The sequence below is a fragment of the Rhipicephalus microplus genome, chromosome 10 (genome assembly GCF_043290135.1).
Source record: "Rhipicephalus microplus isolate Deutch F79 chromosome 10, USDA_Rmic, whole genome shotgun sequence".
Classification (NCBI taxonomy): domain Eukaryota; kingdom Metazoa; phylum Arthropoda; class Arachnida; order Ixodida; family Ixodidae; genus Rhipicephalus; species Rhipicephalus microplus.
The window spans coordinates 49,083,059-49,109,129 of record NC_134709.1 but is presented as its reverse complement, the minus strand read 5'-3'; the positions used below and the strand labels follow the sequence as shown (position 1 = coordinate 49,109,129).

Here is a 26,071-nt window from a genome sequence, read left to right as displayed (position 1 = left end):
GACGCACTGACCTACCTGCCGTGCGACTACCTACCCGCAGTACCAGTACCTCGGTTCTTCGAGCACGGTGTTTCCGCGTCCTTCTACTCGGCCACCCGTGGCAGCAAGCACGACAAACCCACTGCGCCCTGTCAGCGCCGTGTACGCAATTGGAAACACCAATACGGATTTTACTCTTCAATTGTCGGTTGTCATGGCTGCGTTCTTACATCATGCTATTTTACGCCCGCCAGCCGCACTGGCCTTTGCGAAGAAGTCCTCAACTCAATCTGGGAGCACCTCTGCCAACCACGCCCGCTCGCGTCAACCGCTGCCTCCTCGAAAGACCTAATGCAGCCGCCGTGAGACCCACTTGAGTGCGACGGCAGTGCCTTGACGTTTACTTCTCTACCCTCTGTGCTTTGTGCAGTGCCGCTCACCGAAAGAACCGTTAAGGCGTTGTGCCTTTCCATGGACCCCTTTTGTCTGGAATCATGAAACCTCTTGTACATACAGCCTCATGATTTCATTCCGGGTTTGTTTCTGCGGCGGTGGAGGGGAGTGGGGAGAGTAATATTTAGCTTCATCATTGCCACTTTTCATAATCATCACCTGTCGGCCGCCGCGCCGTGCTTCTTGCGCAGCTCATTCTAGAGCTCGAAGCGTGAACCAGGGGAGAACGAGCTCACGCTCCTTTGTGGTCTGGACGCCAGCAGCGGCAGCTGCTTCTCTTAACCTCCGAATAAAGAGGCGAGGCTACGGCATGGTCACGTCAGTCGCCTTCCCGTCGTATCACGTGTCTCGTTACGCTGAATATTTTACCCGTTGGTAGAACTGTGTATTGTTCGGTTCGAGTTGCGTCGGGGCTTAGTATTAGCGCATACAGCTAGACGCCAACAAATTTCATGTAATGTTAACGTCCACAAATTAATTCATACTCCTTGCCTCAAACTATATAGGATTAGGGAGCCCAGATGAGTGTGCTGGTAATGAATACACGGCATTTAGCATTCGCTATATATATATATATATATATATATATATATATATATATATATATATATATATATATATATATATATATATATATATATATATATATATATATATATATATATATATATATATGACTTTGTTAGGGAACTATTTTTTTCGAATCTGTGAAATATTTCAAGTAACAGTACCAGTGTTTAGCCAAACTGCTTGACCACGTCCCGCATTAAATTTGTACGCTTTGTTGCATGGCAGGTTAAAACATTTGTCACTCCACAACAGACATATAATCTTACCTACTCCCACTGGTATCGAGTACACAATGCAAGCCTTAGTACGTGGGGAATTGTTTTTGAAATGTACAGATAATTTACATTACCTTATGATTTTGAAAGGTGCTTTTGGACATCTATACCACTCTAAGCACATCTGGACACAACGAGAAATTCCTGCTATAAACATACCTAATGTTGCGAACATTCTGCAAGAAGGTTTTTTATCTGAAGCCCGAAAAATGGGACTGTTTTCCCCTGAAAATGATCCAAGTATTTTTCGAGGTAGTGGATATCTGACTCAATCTCGCATCTTTGTAGCTCTACAAGGTATTCATGTTTAGATTCCAGATTGATATAGACACTTTGATTGCATGTCTCGTTCAGTTCTATTGAATAACTTTTGAGAGACCATCCATTAATATATTTGCATTTTCACGTCACAACCTTTGTGACAGAACTGAACCCTCGAAAGAGGTGAAAAAAAATGGCTTCAATTTTATTCTAAATGTCTGTAAGGACCGGCGGTGACGCTGAGAAATGTAAGTCTTTTCACGGCCGATAACCACAATACAATGGACACGTCAAAGCGAATAGCCGAGTTTTTTAGCTCACAAATTACTCATTTTGACAACCGAATGTATTGCAACATATAGGACCACGTGAAAACGTGTAGAAAATGATAGACATATATCGAAACATATGAAAGCATATCGAAAGCACTCACGCTGTGGCGTTCCTTGACTGCTCGAGGTGAAATATAGCAGTACAAAATGTAAAAAGCGATTGCTTGAGAATGCAGAGCCTGCTTTGGTCCGACATCACGCTTCTCATGCCCATTGTTACTTGCGTCTACAGAAGGCGCCGACTTCATAAAAAAAAAAGCAAAACGGTTTCGCTTCAGCGAAATCGAGTGTCTTTAAAAAAACACAATGCAAGTTTTATTTTCAGTCACGCTAAACTACTTTTTCAATACGTGTATATCTGATAAAGTTACCGGTGCCTTTAAAAGCTTGATGGCTTTCGGTGACGCTTTCAAGCTAAAAGAAGCAAAAAAAAAAGTAAAGGGTAAAAAAGTCAGTTTTCACGGCAAGGGGAATACAGTGAATACGATAGCAAAAAAAATAAAAAACACTAAATAAAGATTAGGAGCTAACTCTTCTTAATCCGATCTCGCGTAAAACTACGAAACGGTGGGGAAAGAGAATGTGGCCGCTTCAGGCAGAGAAGCACATATAGCGCAGTCTCTTCGCGTTGACAGCAGAGAACGTAGCAAGGTATACCAGCCATTTCCTCATGCCTGCCGAGCGATTGCGCCCGCGCCTTTAATGTCTAACGCCGTAAGCGTGAAGATGCACGTGACAGTGACGAGCGAGGCTATAAGCGACGGACCAAGACGTTCGCGCGACGTGTAGCCTGGTTGTTTTTGCACCATCTTTCGGTTTTTGAGAGTCGCAAACCGTTGCCTATCGGCCGGAAGCGCAGTGCTCAAAGTGCCGGAACAGGATGTGACGTACTGCCAGGGGGAGCTACTTGCCTCCAGCACACTACTACCCCACCGTGGTGGTCTAGTGGCTAATGTACTCGGCTGCTGACCCGCGGGTCGTGAGATCGAATCGCGGCTGCAGCGGTTGCACTTTCGATGGAGGCAAAAATGCTGTAGGCCCGTGTTCTCAGACTTGGGTGCACGTTAAAGAACCCCAAGTGGTGAAAATTTCCGGAGCCCTGCACTTACGGCGTCTCTCCTAATCATATGGTGCTTTTGGGACATTAAAAGTCACATATAAATCAATCAATCAATCAATCAATCATCCCGAAGGTAGTGCAAAAGGACGTAAAGTGGCCTGTTTTTCGCTCCTGAAGGCATTACGAAACCTCTTTAGTGTCAAAAAACTTTCGGAGGAGGCCTCAGGACTTCGAAGACATAGTCTTACACGAATAAGAACACGAACACAGCTTTCATCTTCTGGCTCTCGGAGGCGGCTGCTAAAGCACCATGCACGTTTGATGCGCAGTGCGCACATTATTTAGGTAATGGCCTGCAAAAACAAAATTCGTACAATTCGGCACACTTGTAGGCAAACTACGACAGCATCAAATGGGAGCAATATTGTCGTATGGTATCGTCGACTTTGCACCACTCAAGCTGTTCTGAGACACTGACAACATTGTGGAGGAATGAAATGCCTTTTTTTCTCGTATGTGATTACGATAAGTCGTAAACCCCTTAATTCATGACCTTCGTGTGGACAGACATCTGCAGCAAAACGCCTTTGTTTCTTTTTTGTGCATTCCGGAATGACTTTACTGACTTTTTGTGGAAGCGTCGCAGTTGGGCACTCCTGTTCGAATTTCCTTGTAGCTGTGTCGCTCAGTCCGTGGCTGCGAAAGTAAACGTACCTAAAATGTGCTTGGAGACCAGTCGGTTCATCATTACAAAATCCAGCAGCGCACACTAGGGGAGACGACGAACATGAACACAAAAGGACAACACGTTGGCCCTTTAGTACACGTGTTCATTGCTTCGCCCAGTGGGTTCTGTCAGATGCCTTAGTCAAGTGGGCATCAATATGGGGATCCAGTACTTGCGTATGTCAAAGTGTTTCTAGTTTACGAACGTCATTTCATTTGTCATAAAGAACGATTCTCTTGTTTTACCATTTTATTTTTATTCTTCACTTGTAGGACAATAACTGGTCGCAAATATGTCATCATACGAACACACATACTTTGCACGAATGGCACAATTAATTCATTCTTAACGGATTAAGGCATAGATGCCGCACGTGAACATAGGCGAGCTTCTTCGCTTGCAATGTATGCCTTTCACGCACATGCACCTCTTTTTTTTTTCTTCTTCGTTTCCTGTCGGTTTAAACGTCGTGATATCCAGTTAAACCACTTCGATCATGCGCAACATTTTTTTTTCGTGGTCCTTGTTTAACTGCAAGTGCAGCCTATACTGCAAGAAATACAATGTAGACCATTTTTTTTAATGTAGATTTAGACACCAGCGTAAGCACAAGCTCTATAGCCATTTTTAAATAGCGCTATGTACGCGTGAATAGGCACAGCTGTTCTGATTGTATTCGCCAAAAAATGCGCCGATGATTGCCCAACGCTGATCATAGCGTGCTTTTTGTACCTTCACGTACCCTACCATGCACAATCTTAGCCCTGTAGGTAAAATTGGAAGGAACAATAGTTTTGGTAGCACATTGTAATATTTTTTGGCTTGTTCAGTGCTCACTGAGTCATATTAAGCCCGTCAGAACTTCTATTTTTTCTTCATTTCTCTTGACTAGGAAACAAAAGCATCTGACTCCTTATCCTCCGATGGAATTACAACCTCTAGCTTAATAACTACATCGCCTTAGCGTAGACTGCTCGCGGTGTAGGCGCTTTCCAACGGCAATGGTCAACTTCAGCACTGAGTTCTGTAAGCAACGCTGTCACATGCTACACGAAAGCTTTGTTTTGTAGCAAAAAATAGTCGTATTTGCTCGGCACATTGGTTCCTTACCTTCTGTTTTTGTCACTCTCAACGGTTTCGTTTGGGCCGGAAATTTCTATTAAAACAAGTGTCCCACTCAAAGCAACTAGCTTTGGAGTAGTTCAAAAAGACAATCTGGTTTCAGGATACGAAGCATCTTTTGCTCGGGTCTATGTCTTGTCGCGTCGGCGTCCACACTCACACTACGCTTGCGCAACTCACCTCCTTCCCCTCTCGAACAGCTTGCTGTTACTACTCTCTCCACTTCTCTCCTATTACCTGCTTGCGCTCGCTCCGCCTCTCTATCTTCTAGGCGTTTCACCCAGCAGCATTAACACTCCCATTGCGCATGCGCGTCCCCTCCCAGATGCTACGCACCCCCCTCTCTCACTTTGCAACTCAGGCACAGGGAGCGTTGGATTTGGCATTCCTCCTCTCCTCGAGGCATTCCTTCCCACGGCATTCATACTGCCAACGCGCATGCGTGTTGCCTCTTCCTATCTCTCCTCTCCTACGCTCCAACTCTTTCGCCTCGCAAAGCCGACGCAGGCTGCGTTTGCTAGCGAGTTTCATGATTGGAAAAAACACGTGCTCCCGCTGCACGACCTTTAACTAGCCACCCCGCATATATAGACACTGGATCTTGACCTACAAGGTAGTGCCGATGGGATACTTCTCCTGTGCGTTGTTCAACAACAAAGATTTGCGGTGTGCGCTTTAACAAAAAGCGGGCTGCGAGTCTCCTTGATCAATCAGGGTCTTCAGGCTCTAACTGCCCATAAGAAGCGATTGGCAAGCTCAAGTAGGAAACGCCAGTTCATAACTGCGGGCTTTGCGCTTGCCCGGGTTTTTCTGCTGTGCAACGCCAATATGAGCGCGAGCGCCAAAATATCTGACAGTGTAAGCGTTAGCGCCCGCTGCTTCGTATCTACACATGGCTCCCTTTAGCGGGAGATGGCGTAATTTTTTTCGCTCCATTACCTCGGGCGTCCCGACCAGATTGCTTGGCTGTCCACGAGTGTTATGGTGTTGGTAGATTCCTGACCGTAATTGTGGCGAGCACCCGCTATGTTGTACTCTATTGCCATCTTGAAGTGGTTGTGTCGGAGAGCTCTCGTGAGCGGCATTGCATTCGGCTAGTTCGAAGAAAGCACTCACCCCGCGTTCGGCTGGTTCTTCTAGATCGCTTTCCTATATCGTAGAGCGCTCTTAGCTGCTCCAACTCATTTCATTGGAACAGTGTGCGCGCTTCCAATCAGGTAATTACAAGCAGCGTGGTTGTTATGGATCATGACGGCGTCATATAAAGTGATCATGTCATCTGGCAGTGATATCTGCCCAGTTTGTAAGCGAGTAATGATTTAATGCCATCTCCCTTGAAAACCCACCCAGATACCAGCAGCAAAAGATACGACTGTGATGACGACATAAGCCGTGCCTGCGACCAGTAATTCACCCAGCTGAGTACTTTTTAACTTTCTTATTGACAGCTTGTTTCGTGAGCGCGTCGGCCATTTTGTTTGAGAGCGTAGGAAGCGTCAGCTTGACTTCAACGTGGCTTTTACTAGAAAATGGATTTTCACTGCAGGCACCTGGTTCCTTCTGGTCCGGTTTTCCTCAGGCAGTGAGTGTGACGTCCATCTCGAGCGTTTGTGCTCTGCCTCAGAGTGCGAGCAATGCCAGATCCGTTCTCCTCTCAGCCGGAGGGCAGAGGAGACCAGTCGAAGATACTATAAGAACACCTTATTTTGCACGTTTCCGCCAGGAAAGCTGTGTACTGAAGACAGGCCCCTTAGGGAAGCACGCCATCGCTTCATTTTGATTTAGTACTCATTACGAAGCTTGTTTTCTTACAAACTCAACCAGTAGGAAAAGGCAGAAGAGGCTGAGGTGAAACTGCTCTTTCTCCACTACCCAATCAAGAACTACGTGCATGCTTAGATTAAAAGTGCTTAGCTAGTTGGTTAGTATTTATTCTAAAAGACATCATCAGTATCATCAGCGTGACTACGCCTGCTGCATGGCAAAGGCCTCGCTGGTGATCCGCCAATCAACCCGCTCTTGTGCTTTCTGCTGCCACGCTACGCCTGCGTACTTTTTCATCTCATCGTTCAACCTACCTACATTTCGTCGTTCCACCTACCTCGTGCATTTGTTTCGCCACCCGGCCTTCTAAAAGACAGGTTGGGAAAACACAGACACACGAAGTAGTTTTCGTCAGTGGACCTCAAGACAACCTACTGGCAAGTCAAAGCAAACGAGAAAGACCGAGAGCAGACTTCCCGGTGCTTGTGGTGTCTTGACCTCTTTCTTGTGTCCATGTTTGTACTGTGTTGTAGAATATTACGTGTGTGCATATGCCTACTGATTAGAGCATGATGTTTCTGTGCACAAGGGTCCCGCCGTAGTGGTCCAGTGGCTAAGGTACTCAGCTGCTGATCCGCAGGCCACGGCATTAAATTCCGGCTTCAGCGGCTGCATTTTCTATGAAGGCGAAAATGCTGTAGACCCGTGTGCTCAGACTTGCGTGCATGTTAAAAAGCCCTAGGTAGTCGAAATCTGCAGAGCCCCCCACTACGGCGTCCCTCATAGTCATATGGTGGTGTTGGGTGTTAAACCTCACATATCAATCAATATCTTTTATCCAAGAAGACGTGTTCTTTTACCATAGGCATACTTGCAGAGCGCAAGCAAGAGCTACAGCGGATGAGAGGACAGAGCACTGGCACAATACAGTGACCGCGTTGTGTCCTTTCATCAACCGTTTATAACTTGCACTGTACGAATGTGTCATGCTAAATCATCAACTATCGTGAGCTACCATTTTATCAAGTGACAGGTTTACGAAGTTTGATTCATCTGTCATTATTTGGTTGATCGGTCGAAGTCCTATTCAGAAGTTGAGAAACACAGACCGTAACACTATTCCTATGCCCAGTGAAAAAAGTAGCCAAGTTCTCCAGAGAACGTTTCATTTTGAAAAGCGTAACGCTATATTGAACTGCGCCATCCAACAGGGTCATATTGTTCTCGTTTTGCGCCGAGATTATGGTAAGTACTGACGAGAAGGTGAGCTACATGGAAAACTGTAACAGTTTGGAATGCTCAAAATATATCCTAAGTTTGTGCAACGAAAAAGAGTGCCTCATTAGGTCAGTAAATTAACATAAGTTATGAGTTGGATACATAATTACAACTGTTTTGATTGTTTACATTCTTTTGTTTTTAACCACCCTGTGCTGAACACATTTCACTTGCACGTTAGCAAGTTGAAGAATGAAACTCGCAGTTTGGTCGACCCAACCACATGTGTTATTTCTCCGCATATCTCATCAAGAAAACTAGATACACGTCTTACGAAATTCGCGTTTCAGTTGCTGGATTTCGTTGAGACTGAACGTCTGAAAGCCTCTCCAAATAGGTAATCGGTAGAAAAAATACACTAAACACAACCTTTGAGTTGAGATAAAAGCAAATCTGTGGCAGTTAGTCACAGATAAACAAATTGTGCTTTATTTATCTGCAATAAATGCACAAGCCTGAGATGGTATATAGCTTTTTGGTAACCTCTGATGTATTCAGCCCAAAGGGCGTCGTTTCTTTTTAATGCGTAAAGCGCATCGCTTGCCTGAGAGTTAGTGGTAGGTAGAACAAGCTTTTGACTTTGCTCCACCCGTCTAAAGCAGCACCACTGTACAAGGGCGTCGCTTTGTTGCGCAGAGCCGGCCAGCGCCAGAGAGTCATCATTGATGTAATGTCCAGAATTGGAGAGTGAAAAAGGGCTCGTAATAGGCAGCCTCACAGTGGTGACAGTTTCTCCACGCGCAACCATATTCCCTTGTCGGGAACCAGGAGTATGAAACTTGCTCGGAAACTTCCCGTTGTCTGTAAAAAAAGGTTCCATTACTCATTTACTGCTCAGATTTTTTTTTCTCATAATCCTAATACTATTAGCTTTGTTATCTTTGATAACTGGAAGTTCGCATGTAAGGAGGCGAAATCAGGATATCTTAGATTTTCCTATAAATCAGCAAGGAGGGGTGATAAAGCTATTACTCCTTTTTCTACTGGGGGAGGGGTGGTGAGGTGGATAAAAGCTCCCAGCCCTCTCCCCCCTTCCTCTCTCTGCATCTCTCAAACAGAGGCCGGCAGCAAACCACATTCGCATTGCTTCAACCACTCCCCTGCAATTCAGATTTTCGCCACATTTTCTCGCCTTACTGTTCTAATCATTTCAATAAACGCTGTAGATGGTTGTCTCACACAATAATACTTTAAAAATAAGAAAACCTAACTTGTTATGGGGAAATGCTGGCTGCTGTATATGTAACGTTATTGAAAATTTTTTGGCTATCTTTCGGAGGCTGTCAAGAACAGTCATTCCGAAAGGGTTGCTGCATGTTGTAGCGGAAGGAGCAAGCACCACGCCGTAACCGTTTTTAGCCAGCTTTTTTTCTGCATCCGCCGGCAGACCATGCGACGGATTTCTCATTACTTATCTCGTCTTTTTTTTCTCAAATAAATTAGGCAATTGCGGCAAGTATTAATTCAAGAATAAGAAAAAAAATTGCGATTTTTCAACGACAGTTGAACCAACCTTGTTCAGCACGAAGCATAAAAGTTCAATAGGTATTCTGAACAAAATAATATTGTATTTTATGGAAAGCAAACACAAAATTTAGGTAGAAGCAACTTTTAAATTTATATCAATGTTAATGCAATTATTATAGCAACGTTTATGTCGCACTCCATACTTTTGCCGCCAGTGCGCATAATCTGTAGGCGTTTACTGTAACCAGGCTATTTGCTAGTGGTTTTCCTTAGACATACTCAGTCTTCTAGAGGTGCCTTGATTTTATACACATGCCTCACACCAAGGCCTCTCAGACTGCACATTCGCTAATCGGCTGCCGCAATGGTGCCGTCGAGGAAAGACTCAAGAGCAACTGTGGTACACACCCTAACATAAATTAATTTCAAAAGATTTGATTGTACTAGCACCGTATAGGAAATACCGATGTCTGACGAAGAGGATTACCTTCGGTTCGCTTTCATTTGGCTGAAGTTTGTGCGACGAGACAAGCGTGGCCAAGGTAACCCTCATCAGGAGCTCCGAATACCGCGATGCGATGCAGTTTCTGGAGCCAGCACCGAAGGGTAAGTACGCCATTGGGTTTATCTTGTGCTTGTTTTCACTACTGAACCTGCGTAGAAAAGTAATGCAGGCCAGGAGCTTGTTTTGGTATATAGCTATCGCCAAATGAAACATTATTTACTCTTACCCACAGCTCTGTTTCACAATTCATCAGCGTGAGGAGGGTGATTGCGCTCTTTGCGGTTAACAAACACTAGCGGTGCCTACAGAATAGTTCACAGAAACAAGGAAAACAGCATGAGCAAAGAGGTGCATATTATTAGCGTTGTTCAGATGCAATGCAAACATCAAGGTGGGGCTTAGGTACCTTTTGCAAATTGAGCGCAGTGTGGTGAAAGACTGATATTGCAGCCTAATTAAAATATATACACATCAATAAAGCCACCCTCAGTTAGTTTGAACATGGTGAAGAACACTAACACGCCGCTGAAAAGCTTCGTGATGCATAACTACATTTTAATAATAATTAGCGAATAGATAGAGATAAATATGTAAAGTTGTCAATGCAGCTACGACCATTGATTAAACATTGGCCACGTACAGTAAAACCTTACCGTGCCTGAATAGATGCGCTATATCAGCGAATATATCTTTAGTTTGCTTGTGCGAACGGAGCCCCTGAACATTCAGTTAAGGTGAGATATTTAAGTTACAAAAATTAGAGACCAGTTATCTGAAATTCTGAATTAACTCGCAGATTCATATCTCTTTCAATATCAATAATGTACTTTTCGGTTCTTTTTTTTTCGCAGAGAGCTCCTGCAGTGCAAAATGGCACAACAAAAAGTGAGTCAGCAGAGCATTTTCTTCAGCTCTCGGGGAGAATTCATTACTACATTCTGCACCTTAGGAGACGACACAATTCACTTCTCATTACCTCAGGAATCGGCTAGTAAATCTTTAAAGATTATTTGTGCCTATTTTTTAGATGCGAAGCAGTTCTTAGACTGGCCTGTGTAACGCTGTTCCTCCTTACAACGCGCCGCGCGCCGCAGGTGTTGGTGTGGTGCCAAGTAGGTGACACCACTGCTGCGCGATGACGTCATGCTCTCCTCGCAGTGCGCGCTGACGTCACTCTCACCGCTGCCTGCCACGCACTTACCGCGGCACCCGTAGCTGCCGCCTCGTCCGTCTGCCCGTATCACCTCGCTACGACCCCGACTCGCCGGTTCCCGTGCAATGAAACTGACACGCGCTTAGCGTACGCGTTGAAACTTGTCTGTACGAGTCACTTAGAAGACCTACGCCAGATGTCACTTTAAATGAACTTCCAGTGCTCACCGCAGCCCCCACATTAGTACCGTTCGGGTTGTGTCGTCACCCGTGCCCAACGCTGCTGCTTTGCATCCTACCGATTTCAAAACGCCGATGTGATCCCACCGATTTCATTGTGTGGCGAACGCAGCACAATGAAACACAATGAAACACAGCAATATACACAGATTGCCGCCATAGTGCTGCTTCGAAGCACAATAGCTGCAATCTGTGTAAACGTGTGACACGTACTTGTGTGCTCTTCATAATTCTTTTAATATACTTCAATAGTGTTATTTTGGTAATCACGATCTCCTGTCTTTCTTGCTTCCTTCCTCCTCCTCCTCGGTAATCGTGATGTTCTTGGAAGTGATTGTGTTTAGCGAAATTTTTTTCACTGCATAGGTTTAACAAACTTTATGTCAGTGGTTATCATTATTAAAGCTGCTATAATGGCAGACCTTTGCAACTTAGGCAGAGTCACTTGTTGTGCTCTAAGTGACGAAATGACCGTGCATCAACAACTAATTTGATATATCGCTAATAGAGGTTACGGTTGCCACTTTGATTCGAACAATACTGTACCTCTCAGGATCGAACTTCTCCGGCTCATTCCAGAACCTTGGATCGTAATGCATCCTCATCACGGGAACTCCAATCACCGTTTCTTTGGGGAAGACCTTGCCCTTGTATTCGTAGTCTACGTCACAAGCCCTCTGTACGAACCTGAAAAAAGATAAAATAGCGTAAAGGCTCCAATTCGTAAAATACTCTGTTTTTTCTTGTTTTTTTCTTGTTTGTTTCTTGGCGGAACTGCAAGTTATGTCTGCCATAAAAGCCTACCTCACTGCTCCAAGATGTGCTGTGGTGCAAGACTAGCCTAAAGGTAGCACTTAAATCAGCAACATCTATCTTTATTTGCTTGTTCATCACACCTGCAGGGTCTCGACGCGTAACATTGCATGATGGGCAATAGTCATCAGATGAGAAGCTAGGGGACTGAACAAAGCAGGCCCAGAACAGAAACAATCAGAAAAACAAAAATAGGCTTTGCTGCTGACTCAAGGCCTTGAAAAATATTATGGTTGATGGACATAACCAAAGGTGTAGCAGCGAGCCATGGCTATACCTGGAGTGAAGAGGCCACCATTCTATGGGTTTAAGCCTAATGGCATAATGATGTTTCGATTTCTCACTTTCTCTCCTCAGCGCTGTCAGAACACAAACGAGTCAAGACATTTCGGCTTCGCTAAAAACAAAAATATCATTGCTTGCTAAACCATACGAAACAACACCCCCTACCCCACCCCTCTTTTTCTCGCTCTTCATGATTGCTTTAGGTTACGCTGCTGGCTTTTTCTGCGTTGTTTATGTATCACATAATATTTTGATTACGCTTCTGTGTTAGAAATAACACCGCAAGTAGCAGTGCATTTAGTTGCATTGAAAATTCAACTGATCTACACGCCCTGTGTGTGAGGGTGTGTGCGTGCGTGCGTGCGCGCGTTTGCACGTGTGTGGCAGGGTAGCAAACTAGCTACTCCTACCAGGTTAGCCTTACAGCATTTCCCTTTTAATTTATTTCTATCTCTGTCTCTCCAAAGGAGCTATACCCCACACCCCCGCAGTTGTCGTGTGTATCATCGTGCCGCAGCCTCCCCTTCGCCACCCTCTAGCTCTGAAGAGGCGAACTCCTTGCCTGAAATAATACGTCCTAACAATGCCATCAGGCCAACTTTTGCAGGGCTTAGTACTGGGGCTTGAAGATCTTTGTTATGTAGCATAATGGGTGATGGTCGCTCACAGATCTACGTTCGCCTTTAAATGTCACCATAGCAGAATCAATGCTTTTTGAACCCAGTAGGAATTCGGAATAGCAGATAACTGAGCAAGTTAACTGACCCAGTGGACGTATATCTCTCCTTTGGAATTTGAATCGACTCCCGAAAGGCATAACGATACCGTCCATCACTGATGGTGAATTATCTTTGTACTAGGACATCTTAGTGCTCTCTCATTGTTAAATATATTGTAATCTGAATCGTCGAGCATTTTTTTTTCTAAACACATTTCCTGAAGATGCAAAGAATGAAGCTCCAGCACTAAAGAAACTGTGCCGATCCTCACAGTAAAAAAAACAATAATTTCGCTGAAATATCTTTGTCAGGTTTGTTGAAGATTACTCATCGACGGTGCGGGTGATTTAACAAGCTTATATTAAACACTGGAGGAAAGCCTACCTCATGTTTTGTAGATAAACATAGCCCACGCTTTACAAAAGCGGTGGAGGGAACGGAACTACCATGTGGTGTGCCCCATGTTTTTTTTTTTTCGACCCATGCTCATAAAATGTGCGTCGATTTTTTCTCATGAACAGCTAAGTATTTCGAGTCCCGTAAGGAACGTTTCTTATAATTCAAACGGTGAAATTTACTGCATATATTCTCGAAGACGATAGTGCTTAATCTTTGTGGCACCGCCATCAACACTGGTCTAAGTGATTTTTTTTTCATTTGAAGCTACTTTTCAGTTACGTCAATGCTCTCGAAATTCCGTGAACCATAGTTACCCGTGAAGTGATGGATACATCCGGAGTGTTTCAGAAATCACTTGGCCGAGGTATTCCATGCCACAGATATTTTCATAAGTTATTTCACCCTGTGGAGGAGACGCATTGTGCTTCAGTTCGCCTCTCAGAAAATGCATGAAGTCATGAAAGTAGGTCTTTGAGATTATTTTTTGATTTATTAACCTCTAAATAAGGCCGTGCCAGTATTTCTCACCTAGAGGAAGGAGAGAAAAGAAATTGCATCTCTTTGATTTTGCTTATAAAGCATTTTTTTTAATTCGCAGTATATCCGCAGAGTGAATGATAAAGATAGGGGCGAAGAGTCTGTCCGTCCATGCGTCCGTCCATGCGTCCATCCATGCGCCCGTTCATCCGTCCGTCAGTGCATTCGTCTGTCAATCCGTGCTTTCATCCGTCTATCCATCCATCCGTGCTTCCTTCCGTCCTCCCGTCCGTCCGTCCATCTGTCTGTCTGTCTGTCTGTCTGTCTGTCTGTCTGTCTGTCTGTCTGTCTGTCTGTCTGTCTGTCTGTCTGTCTGCCTGCCTGTCTGTCTGTCTGTCTGTCTGTCTGTCTGTCTGTCTGTCTCAGCCAGTACGTGCAAAAAAACTCAGCCGGTATGTGCAAACCAATCAAAGGGTGCAAACCAATCAAATCAAAGGGTGCTGAGGTAGAATTGAAACAGCAATGCATCTGCGCAACGCTGAACTTCTTTCCTCGTCAAGCAACGATGAAAACTAATCTTGGTATTTCCCGCGTGGGGAAAAATCTTATTGGCAGCCACGATGACAACTAACTATCGCAGCAGCCACGACAGCTAAAATTTGACTTAAGCGAACATTACCCTGAACACTAGTACAATACTTACATCTTTCGTTATCGCTTTACTAACTTCTTCTCTGAGTCTATCTTGCACGTCTTGGTGCGTTGCCAGTAGATAAGTCGCGAACGTCAGTGGTGTGGCTACAGCATCAATCCTGTAGATTGTAGAAACAAAAATATCAGACGTGGTTTAGACTCTATGAATTCTCACTTCATGGTGTTCTGAATACAATCACTTCGTATCCTTCTTGTGATGAATCTTGAAATGCTGGTATTATAAATAGGAAATCACACAATAACAAGTAATACAAGCATGAACTCATGACCCGTTCATTGAGTCTCTGCGTAGCAGTGTTATTTCATTTTTGAGGTTTCTTTGGACACAAAATTGTTTCATGTCGAGATCTACCACGGCTTTGCTGACGTATTTGCGCCACAAATTATATACTGACAGATTGCAAAGGAAAAAAACAAGAAGAAAAAGCTTCGCCGCGAAGCTATAGAAACATTGACCTCACGAACGGCGCTAACCACTGGGCCAAAAGAAGTACGTTGTAAAGATTGCTCACGGCAAGCTATTTATAAACATCTTATACTGTTTGGTGCTTCTCAGAGCTCCACAACTTAAGCGCATTTTCTTCATCAGGAATGGTGCAAACAGCTCGCGTTGGAAAGAGTTGGGCACGCTCTAAAGGCCTGACCACAAGTACTCGTTGCAGAGTGCTCGACGCCGCACCCAGTACTCTCACACATAGAAAGGGCCCGCAGCTTTGCGTAGCTATGCGTCCGCTCTCTCCAGCACGCGCTAGCGCACTGCAACGAATACGTGTGGTAAGCCTTAAAGGTAGTCACCTCTCGCCTATCGACCAATGCGTTCCTTCTCGGAGCATGGTCTCTCTTGCGTATGCGCTTATCAGACTCACGATTCGGGAGAGCAGGAAGGTCATTTCACTTGCTGCCGCGGCCGCGTTTTCGAAGTTAAGCGCACTGCTCGCTGTCGAAGCAGTAAGAATTGTTTGTTCGCGCTTGTCCTGACTTTTGCGTTCGTTTCATGCGTCTTTCTGTTTGGGAAGTGCGATTTATATGCCGAGCTGTGACGGCTGTTAGTGCACGCTCGTCCTGTGTACGCTCTATTTGTGCAACCGTTTTGTTGAGGTGCGTGCCGAAAGTTTCGAGTTGGTTGCCGTTCTTGGTGTGACTGCAACTTGTTGCAGTAGCATTCATGCCTTCGCCCTTGTGGTGAAACAATGCAGAATAAACACTCCACTACCTCTGTGAAGACACGTTCCAGTTTCGTGTTATACTGATTCTTGGAAAGAGGGATCAGACACGTTTTTTTTATGTGAAACAGGTCATTGACTTGCGTGCATAACGCCGTACGTGCGTCCGTACGAACGCACCGCGAAGAGGTCTCCTTGCCGCCGGTGTTGGAGTGGTGCCAAATAAGCCATGCCATAGCTGCGCGTTCAAGTCACGCTCCCATCGCACGCTTCCTTGGCAGGTTCGTGCTGACGTCAGTCTCTCCCTCAGCTACAGCACGCTTGCCGCAGCACCGGCAGCTGCCGGCTCTTCTGCCTGTATGCAATACACTTCTATCTCGCTTCACCATATCCACCACCGGCACCGCTCAACCGCACGTCGAGTTGAAACACTCGTTCGGCTCATTTATCTGTGAACGATACACCTAGTTTTGCTTCGAAGTGTTCTTCCAGCACCCATGTCGACGCCCGTTTAAACCAGGTCAACGCCTTGCGCACTGCAGCTGCTTCGCATGCCATCAAGGTTCCTATCGCGAAGATGTTCCAATTTTTTTTAAACCGCTCTTCTGTTAAGATGCCAGAAGTACGTCTGACCGCGAAATTTCGAAATAATGGCAAAGCAATATCTTTTTTAACATGAGACACTCCTTTCCATGTGGTTTCTTTATTGATGTCTGTAGAGCAGAAAAATTTCACAGGATATCCATGGAGTGAATGATGATGAGTGTGGAAAAGTGTCCGTTTATCCGTCCGTGTATTCAGTCATCCGTGCGTCCTTGTATCCATCCGTCCGTGCGTCCGTCTGTACGTTCAGACAGACAGATAAACAGACGCACGGATGGACCGAAGCACACACGCACGGACCGATGGATGGAAGTACGAGCGGTAGCACGAACGGATGGATGCACGGATGGACGGCCACAAGGATGGATAGACGGAAAAATGGAAGCACGAAGGGAAAGACAGATGGGTGAACGCATGGACAGATGGACCCACGGTTGGTTGCATGGACAGATGGACGGAAGCACGGACGGATAGATAGACGGATAGACGGCCGGATGAACGAATGGACAGAAGCATGGATGCATGGATAGACGAAAACATGGGCGAATGGACAAACGGCAAACAGGCGCTTCACTCAACTCATCATCATTCACTCCGCGGATTTTCTGTCAAAACCACTAACGCCATCTAGCTATATTATTCTCAAGGACATATACGCGTAATGCCATCTATTAACCAACTCATTCACATAAAGTGACCACATACTACTACTACTACTACTACTACTACTATTACTACTACTACTACTACTACTACTACTACTACTACTACTACTACTACTACAACAACTACTACTACTACTACTACAACTACTACTGCTGCTATTACAAAGACCCACGACCTAAGGAGCTTAGCGCCTAAAATAAATATCACATGATACAGCCACATTGTAAGAAAAGCAGAAATTGTCCTCAGGTATATATTTGCTTTTTTTGTATTGTACATTATGAACCACTATTACATCCCCTGTTAGTACTTACTACTCCACGAGCACATTCTCTTTCGCTATTCTGCTTATGTGTATAAAGGCGCCACAATGGGATCGAAAATATTGCTTGGGGTGAGATACAACTATTCAATATTGTCAGTGACGTGTACTGTCTGCTGCGATTATCCAAAGGAGGACTACATTGTTGCAATAAACATTTATGTGGAGCTCGAAACATTTGCGGGTTGCTTATTTCAAACGTGCAGGATGTCGTGTATTTTTAGGAGAGACGCATTCAATCGTCCTAGCGTGAAACGCGAAGCATAACCTCGGCTCAAAGGCAGTCTTGTTGCGTATGTAATATTATTAAGAAGAAGAATAATCAAGGCATTTGTATTCCGCTTTTCTTGCAATAGTTTTTGGGACCGAATAAGGTGATGTTACTGAAAACTTCAGGCAAAATTTATCAGTTACATTTTTTTTTCCTTTTACGTTCTTTGTAAGGTGGCATGGCACATATACTAGTCGACAAAGTCATGATTAACGAACAAATCGTACGGACAAACAATGAGCAGTGCCCATCGGTGCGCTACAACCGATTACCATTGTGGAAAGGACACACAATATAACTTTTCGAGGAGCTATACAGAGAAATGATCACGCAAAAATAAACGTTAGTATGTAGCAGAACATGACTTATCGCGCATACAAGTAATGTGACAAGCCCTCGAACAATGACGGAAGAAGCACTGAAATAAGAACAAGGCCTACGGGTTACATAAATAAGCAAATGAGTAAGAAAAAAACTATATTGAGCGTGCGGTAAAAGCGTTAGATCAATTCAAACTAAAATTCAGTGATTGTCAAAGCGTTACCTTTGCGTGTATTAGCGCCTCCGGATCTCTACAGCTCGCGCTTATACAAGATCTTTTCCCAGTGCAAGCGTTTTGAGCGAAGCTTTTATAACTGATAGATGTCGGTGGGTTACGCAAACTTCCGGCAACCTCGGCGAGAGAGAAACGCGCTCCTCTGAACTGCGTCGGTCGATCCCCTGCGTATTTGTGCAGTTTTTTTTGTACAACTGATTGTTTTCATAACTTGAGCTTGTCGGTGATCAGTTGGGTCTGATATATAAATCTGATCTCTTATCGGCGTGACTCGTCATTTCACGTTGACGCATTTCATTGTAGGATCGATATTAACGCATTACTTTCACTGTTGTCTGTAGGAACCGCATTGTTGCGCCACTAAGCGCGTAGATGGCGGTCAATTTCGAGTCTGGAGAGAGACCGCGCAATTCAAAGACAGAAAGACAGCAAGATAGATGGGAAGGAAGAAAAAAAGAAAGAGCGAGAGAGAGAAATGAAAAAGAGGAAGACAAAGTAGAACAGGAAGAAAAAAGACAGAATGAAAGTTTGAGAGATGAAGAAAGGAAGAAAGGACAAAAATGAAAGAAAGATAAAAAAATAACAAAATAAAGAAAAGGAGAAACAAAGAGAAAATTGTGCTAGGCCAGACACGCACATGCCACGCTTCACTTGTCCATATATATTTCCCCAAAGGGTGAGAGCTTCTGAGTTTTTTTTTTCTTACTCTCAATGTTTTTCAAATACGCACTGACTGCAGTTTCAGTTGTTACAACGTACAGAGTTGTGTACTTACGCAGCAATTATGAATAGCGTACCGTTCGCCAGTGTTCGTGTCCGACAAGTGAGGTGTGGCTTCTTTCGTCCGCCTGAAAAAAATAAGGCATTAGGAAGAGAGAACGTGAGATTGTTCCTTATTTAATCTTACTGTCATGCTTCCCTCACATAATTTGTTCACGTATCATAATAGTGCGGAAAATATTGCGTGTCTAGCTATCTTTTCATACCATCCATTGCACCAATATTTGTGCGCATTTTAAACATAATCGGTTGGGTGTTAGGACGCCTGTCTGCGATGGAACTAGAAATAGACTTCACAGATACGTCAAACTGCGCAATACAATTAGTATAATAGTGACGGGTCCGTAAGGTGGCTAGCCTCTGTTCACGAATATCGACTGCACCGAGGCCCTCCCCGTATGGGAAGAGGCACGCAAGGATATTTAGCCTGCTTGGTTGGAGCTGTGTACGAGATCCCGCTTAGATGGGGCGGGGTATATATCGGCCAAACAGGCCGGTGCTAGAACGACAGAAGTCAGGAGCCTGAAATTTCTGTGAAAAATAAAATTTTGGCACATTCGCCTTGTGCGTGGTGGTTCCTGCAAGTGTGAGCCTGGGTTTTTCCGTGTATCCGTCCTTGCAAAGAGTAATGACACCTCGGCACGAGAAATCACGAAAGCATACTACTTCTAAAAGAAGGGAGATAGGTGTGTTAGTTATGCATCTGTTGCTCTGCATGATGGTGAACTTATATGTGCCACACCACTGTGGTCTAGTGGCTAAGGTACTCGGATGCTCACCCGCAGGTCGCGGGATCGAATCCCGGCTGCGGCGGCTGCATTTCCTATGGAGGCGAAATGTTGTAGGCCCGTGAGCTCAGATTTGGGTGCGCGTTAAAGAACTTCAGGTGGCCGAAATTTCCGGAGCCCTCCTATACGGCGTCTCTCATAATCATGTGGTGGTTTTGGGACGTTAAACTACACAAGTCAATGAACTTATAATTCTTCGACTTTTGTCTCGTTTAGTGGCCTTTTCTTCATCATTTTGTCATACGATCATGTGAGGCGATGTGCCCGCGCATATGCCTCGGCAATATATGTCAGCCATGTTGTGAGAATAAAGCTGGTTGTGAGTGACGCACTCTCTGTTCTGTCCCTATGTTTCTTTCTTCGATGGTGCGTGTCTAAGTTTATTTCAGTATTTCAGTCGCAGATCCAAGTTCTTAAAACCGAAGAGAGTACACAGAACAACATCTCGGCGTCCAAGGACTAAGTGTGTTTTCTGCTTGTGTAATGTATTACAGCACACCGAATGTTCCATTGCCAAAGTCAATAATAAAAGCTGATAGTGATTCTGGTATATATAGGATTGGGCACTTTTTCATAAGGAAGTAATTATCTACCAAAGCACCGAATATTTCCACTGTGCTACGCGAATAACGAAAAAAAAATCATAACAAAACGCGCGTTTGACGTTAACTAGTACCAACCGTGGCATCAGTAGATCATTCTTTCAATCTTAGTCTAAAGAGACCTATAATATATTTTTAATTTTTCCCGTCTTTAGTGACGTCAGAAGTCTGTCCACGTACGTGACGTCTCAATAAAATAAGTTTTTGATCATTCAATTTACGAGAGATATCCCCTGTGAACTGTCTCGTGGGGGCCCTGCTTTTTCGTGCAATCTCAAGCCCGTTCTGCCTCATATTGCATGAATATCATGCGTGACCAACTGATATAGCTTCAACTTGCGGGTTTTCATAGCGAAAGTGGAGATATCGCATACCCATAAATAGAAACATTTTCATAATAATATCTACGGCTTTACGTCCCGAAATTACGACATTATCATGAGAGACACCGTAGTAAAGGGTTCCGGGAAATTTCACAATCTGGTGTTCTCTTAATGTGCACCATCACACAGCAGACAGTATTCCTCTGAAATGCAACCACCTTGGCCGGTATTGAGACCGTGACTTTCGGGTCAGCAGCAGAGCATTAGCCAGTGATCCACCGCGGCAAACGGAATGTTTTGATTGGCTGAACGCTTTGCGCTGACATTGTCCACGTGTTTTGTGAAGAAATAGGTGAGCAATGAGGAAATAGTGCCCCTGTGAAGGGTATACAGTGAAAGCCAGAACGAAACCGCGCAATCATCTTCGAAGTCAAAGTAGTTTAGAGCCAAGTACTTTAATGGTTAGATGAGTTAGTCCTCTGCTGTAGCGCCACGCGAAAGCACTGTACCAGCATGTTTGAATCTGCATTTCTCAGAAGCATTTTAGAGGACTTGGAAAACATTTCTGGCAGCTATTTCCAAACTGTATTTGTGGTGCACGTCACAGCATGCGAGAAATTGGAGGTTTGTGGTAACAGATTGACTGGAAATATTACTTCCATAAACTGTCGCCTATTTCCCGTGAAGCGTAATGCTCCGGCACTGTATCAGGACTTGTTATGTCATACTTATGCACTTAACAGTGGTTAGCTCAGCCCTATTTTCAATTCCATTTATCATTGGCGTCATTGCAAGATTCACCCCCCACGTTGTTATGCCTGCGAGTCCACAGCAAACGTCCGTACTTCGGAAAAAGGCAATCTGTGTCAAGGCAAGCACGCGAGCCCGCCTGACGCAATCAACAACTCAACGGTGTCATCACGAAACGGCGCCTTTCTGGCGCGCACGTGCAGTGAGTCACCTCAGCCGCGAGCCCGTCGAGTAAACAACCGGCGTCTTCCTGTCTGGCGGCTGACGCAATGCGCGGCGACGTCACTCGTCCTTGGGTGCAGCCACCTGCAGCGCAGCCTCTCCAGATTCGATGAGAAAGAAGGACGCGGCCCAGCGGCGACCCCATTGGAGGATTCTGACCTCGCGACCAGCGGCGCTTCGGGTTGGACATTTGGGTTGGACCCGGGACATATAAAAGAAGCTCTGTGGCGCGTCGAGAGAAGAGACCCTTTTGACAGCAGACCCATTTGAGAGTAGAGCTATGTGTTTGAGAGAAGAGCTCAGCCCTTCGCGTCTCTGTCGGCCCCAGTGCCGAATTTGTAACGCATCTGTATATATGCTGTACATAAACCTTGTTTAACTCACCGTCGTCTCATCCGCTCGTCTACCAGCTCAGCGCAGAAGCAGTCGTGAGCTGAGAAACCTACGCTACCAAACGGCTGGTGACCTTCCCGGTGGAAATCGAAGCAGTGGCGCCTTCGGGACCGTGTTGGCGTCGCCGTCTTTCGTAAACAGTGGTTTCAGCGGTGAGATTTCGAGGCGCCCTTCGTAACGTCGTCGGAGGCGCACTTCGCAACAACGTATAACAGTATTTATCCTCAAGTATTCACCACTTGCCTTGGTCAAACCTTATGTATACCTGTTCTGTATGCACAAATGTGTAAATTATAGTTATGGCAATGAATTTCAAACCGCCGGGAAAGTTATAATTGGTTAAATATTCCTAATTGAGAAAATTATCGAAGTAAACATCGATTTTTGGGTATATGCTACTGAGTGTTCCCGCAGACTATGCCGGTCGCATTGATATGACAGGAGATGTCCTCATCAACCACTGAATTGTTCACATAGTTCACTGTATGCTCACATTGTACATTTTGTGTAAAAGATATAAACGAAAAGAAAGATAAATCACAAATGGCTACTTAGTTATCACTAGGGGAGTTAAGCACTGTTGCTGAGCGTGGCTTAAAAGCGGTGCGAAGAATAAGCGTGGCATTGGAATTATTCAAGAGTCTATGAGACACCCGGACACTATACACAATGGCAACAATACTTCATTCTCTGAATGCAGATATAGTGTGCAATAGCTTGGACCAGCATCAGCTTGGGCACCCTTAGCTATAAAGTCTGCTTCTTTGTTTTTGGTTTCTTTGTTTCCTTTTCATTTTTTCATAAAGTCAGCTTCGTTTTCACCTGCATCTATAGGCGTCTTTATCTTATTATTTTTTATTGCTTCGTGTTTTGTCGTGATGCTTCAGAGCGCTCACCTTCGTAATTATTGTGAATTGAAACATATTCATTTCATAAGCATGCGCACTAGGAATGGGGGGGGGGTATGCAAGTTCAGGCTTTACTTTTATTGAAACGGACCTTTCATGTCATTTTTTATTGCTCAGAGTCATGTTTACGCAAGTCTTCCTTTATTTAACGTTTCTTTATTTTCGGTCATGGCGATTAAGGACAACTGGTACTACAAAAAAAGGCTATTACCTCCCGTCGTTAGGCCTAAAAGCAGGAGAAAAATAGCAGGGCACTGCAAAAAGGCTGTCGCCATTTTATTTTCGCTTTCGCATTCTCTGCAAACCTTGTTTTTGTTCCATACTCGACCGATGAAAGGATCTGTTCTCCAGCGAAACTTGGCTTTCCCTGATGGAGAACACGACACATGCCTTTGCGTAATTCTTCGATTTCTCCATGTTCAACCGAATTCTATTTTTTCTATCACTCTGTATTTACGCATGAGATTTAACTCTTGATTACTCAAAGGTATACTTTGATAGACCAAGTCCATGGAAGTGTTGCCGTGCACTAATTGGTCACTCGCTCCACGAAAACCTATTGGCATACTACACACTGACAGAATCAAGCCTTCCTCGAGCCATACTCTGCTTTTCAAGGATTGAAAACGCAGTCTTGATTGCTATCTGATGTTGTTATGCCTGTGTTTTCGACACCCTGCCATCTCAGGCAGTTCACGTACTAGGATTGAGCAAGTAGCACAATCACAAAGTCAAAATTTTTTTTTTCACTCTGTCAACTGGTGCTACTGCTCACTTCAGTGAACAAGTCACGCTGCTAACTGCTTCCTTCGAAACACCCTTTCGAATTCACCATGGCGCCGATGAACGTCTGGTTACCGGATGTAAGCCCCGCTGAAATAAAACACCATTGGGGTACTTGCTTGCTCGAAGTTCCGTTGCGCAATTGTGTTATCGCTGCACCTCCACAATGACCTTCTTCGTCAAGGATGTCCACAGATGCCAAAAAGTGCTGCTCCCTTCCACTGTTTCATTTGATCGTTGAAACACGTCTTAAAATCCAGGTGGCCGGAAGCTATGCAGTGGGATATCTGCAGCCAGGACATTGTCCGCTGCCTTGGGCAACTTTCAGCAGGATCATGGAAGTCAGGTCACAGCTCTGCAGTACCGCGATGCGAGGCACCAGCCGACGAAGTCCATAGCCGTCCTTGGGACATCTGTGATGATATCTGCCATTTTTCGGTAGCTTCCTTTGGCACAATCTAAAGACGCAGACTTCAATGCTGAAGACAATATAGGGGCTCTGCATATGACCTGCAAAGGCTCCTTCCACGAACTGGCATAAAGGTGGCATGTAAACAGCTGTTGCCATAGGTGCAATCTGTTTGCCTCTCGAATAAATAATAAATCAAAACTGTTGCGTAGACACGGCCTTATGAACACTCTGCTTCAATAAACAGTCTGAAATCATACACAGGCTTGAGATAGCTCAAAGTGTTGGGCAATAATTTGTCATGTTGGCACTTAAACGAACCCTAGAACGGTTTTCGCCATATTGTACAAACACACTGATTGGGTTGGTAGACCAAGATTTAAGGTTCATTTACAGACAGATTTCTGCTCTCTTCATAAACTGTATTATGTATTACAATGCTTTAAAGCAGCAGATCATTGCAGATAGCTGCGACTCAGGGAAGCGCGTTTTCAACCGCCCATTCACAGAATGGCATGCTCTGGTAAAGCGATGTCACCCTGGCTGCTTATCGCATTGGCTGTGGAATGCGCGGAAGTAAGATGAGCTGGTAGGGTGGCGGCATCTGTCGGACCAGGTATCAACCACTCCGCGACATTTGTCTTTTTTGTTAGAAAGCGCGCGTGTGGCCAGGCGCACTCTGTGGTGGCCTCCGAGAACGCGCGCAACCAGTAGGGGTGCATACTTGGAGGTCTAGACTGGGCAAAGCCTAAATCTTCAAGTGTGCTCATGAGAGCAATGCGATTATCAGGGATGTCAGCGCTTCTCATGAGTGGAGGAGGCAAGGCAGAGGTCGGAAAGAGGGTATTTGCTTGCCCGTAGCGGCCTTGGTACACGATGTGTCGCTAAACTAGTGTCGCGAATAGTTTGACGACGCTCTATCCCAAACGCTACAAAACCTTCAAAAAACCGTTTTAGGGTCCCTTTAAGAAAACGCAAACACTGTAAGTATCTGTGGTGCACTATCAATACAGTTGATCTGGACCTTCAATATATATCGAGCGTTACCAATGATCTGTCATTCTTTTGGTCTTATTTGTTTTGACATCCTCGGGTATGGATAGAATACGTTAGATATCTGTTGAGTGTATACTGGTATGCGTGTTAGTTGTTCGTGCCTGTCTGTATAATTATGCTACAGATAGGCTGGCGTATTCGAGCAATAGGCGGAATACTTTAATCACACCAGCACTAAAACGGTACGGAGAATAATTGTGATCAGCTCTTACAGTTATCGTTGTTCCCCACTGGTCCAACATTTATACTTGGGCTATCTTCAGATTCGGCGTTTAGGAGCGTCTGGAGAAGATCCGCCTTGTTTGCCTGCATGTAAAACCGACACCACCGATCATTATGCACTGTTTCACGTTCAAGCGCTGTTTAATTATGAAATAGTGTTCTACAGTTCATCATTTAATGGAATAACCATAACCAACTGTGAATACTAGTGAGAGCTTATTTGAACTACGTTTCATGTTCACCAACACGCCTTACGCGTACATCTGGCGTTATCAATGTTTGTTTAATAACCAAAACGTAACGGTTCAGTTGGCTACGCACTGAGGGTAAACAGAACCACCTTCGCTATGTTAATCTCTAATATGTTATGATATGCTGTACAGTTAAAAGTACGGTTTAAGTTTACGCAAGAGAATAAAATGTAGTATTTGCATTTTGTTTCTAGCAACAGCTCATAATGAATACCATTATCAACATACTGATCAATATCCCCCAACTCTGCGTCCTGCTTGACAAAATAAAGTAACGCCTTTTTGAAGCAACGTTCTTTTGGGAAGGATACACCGCAGACTAGCCATAACTTTCTCTTACAAATGTGACATGTCACACGATGGTTTTCTCATTGAGTTTATACAGTATATCGAATGTATTGCTCTATCGCG

The 26,071-nt window shown here is 44.6% G+C and overlaps 2 protein-coding genes across 2 annotated transcripts in view; both read right to left on the bottom strand.

Annotated features, from left to right (window-relative positions):
- Positions 1-2,052, bottom strand: part of LOC142774383 (neprilysin-1-like) — a 61,429-nt gene extending 59,377 nt beyond the window's left edge. Inside the window, exon 1 of the mRNA XM_075874762.1 lies at positions 1,972-2,052. The gene's annotated coding sequence lies outside the window, so the exon portion shown is untranslated. The remainder of the gene's footprint in view (positions 1-1,971) is intronic.
- Positions 2,053-8,191: 6,139 nt separating this feature from the next.
- The window catches only part of LOC142774381 (cytochrome P450 3A18-like), a 43,556-nt gene continuing 25,676 nt past the window's right edge, over positions 8,192-26,071 (bottom strand). Inside the window, exons 8-14 of the mRNA XM_075874761.1 lie at positions 25,400-25,493; positions 18,949-19,021; positions 14,582-14,690; positions 13,716-13,804; positions 11,732-11,872; positions 9,776-9,941; positions 8,192-8,622 (exon numbers count right to left, since the gene is read on the bottom strand). Of these exons, the coding sequence (XP_075730876.1) occupies positions 8,536-8,622; positions 9,776-9,941; positions 11,732-11,872; positions 13,716-13,804; positions 14,582-14,690; positions 18,949-19,021; positions 25,400-25,493 (759 nt within the window). The 3' untranslated portion in view covers positions 8,192-8,535. The remainder of the gene's footprint in view (positions 8,623-9,775; positions 9,942-11,731; positions 11,873-13,715; positions 13,805-14,581; positions 14,691-18,948; positions 19,022-25,399; positions 25,494-26,071) is intronic.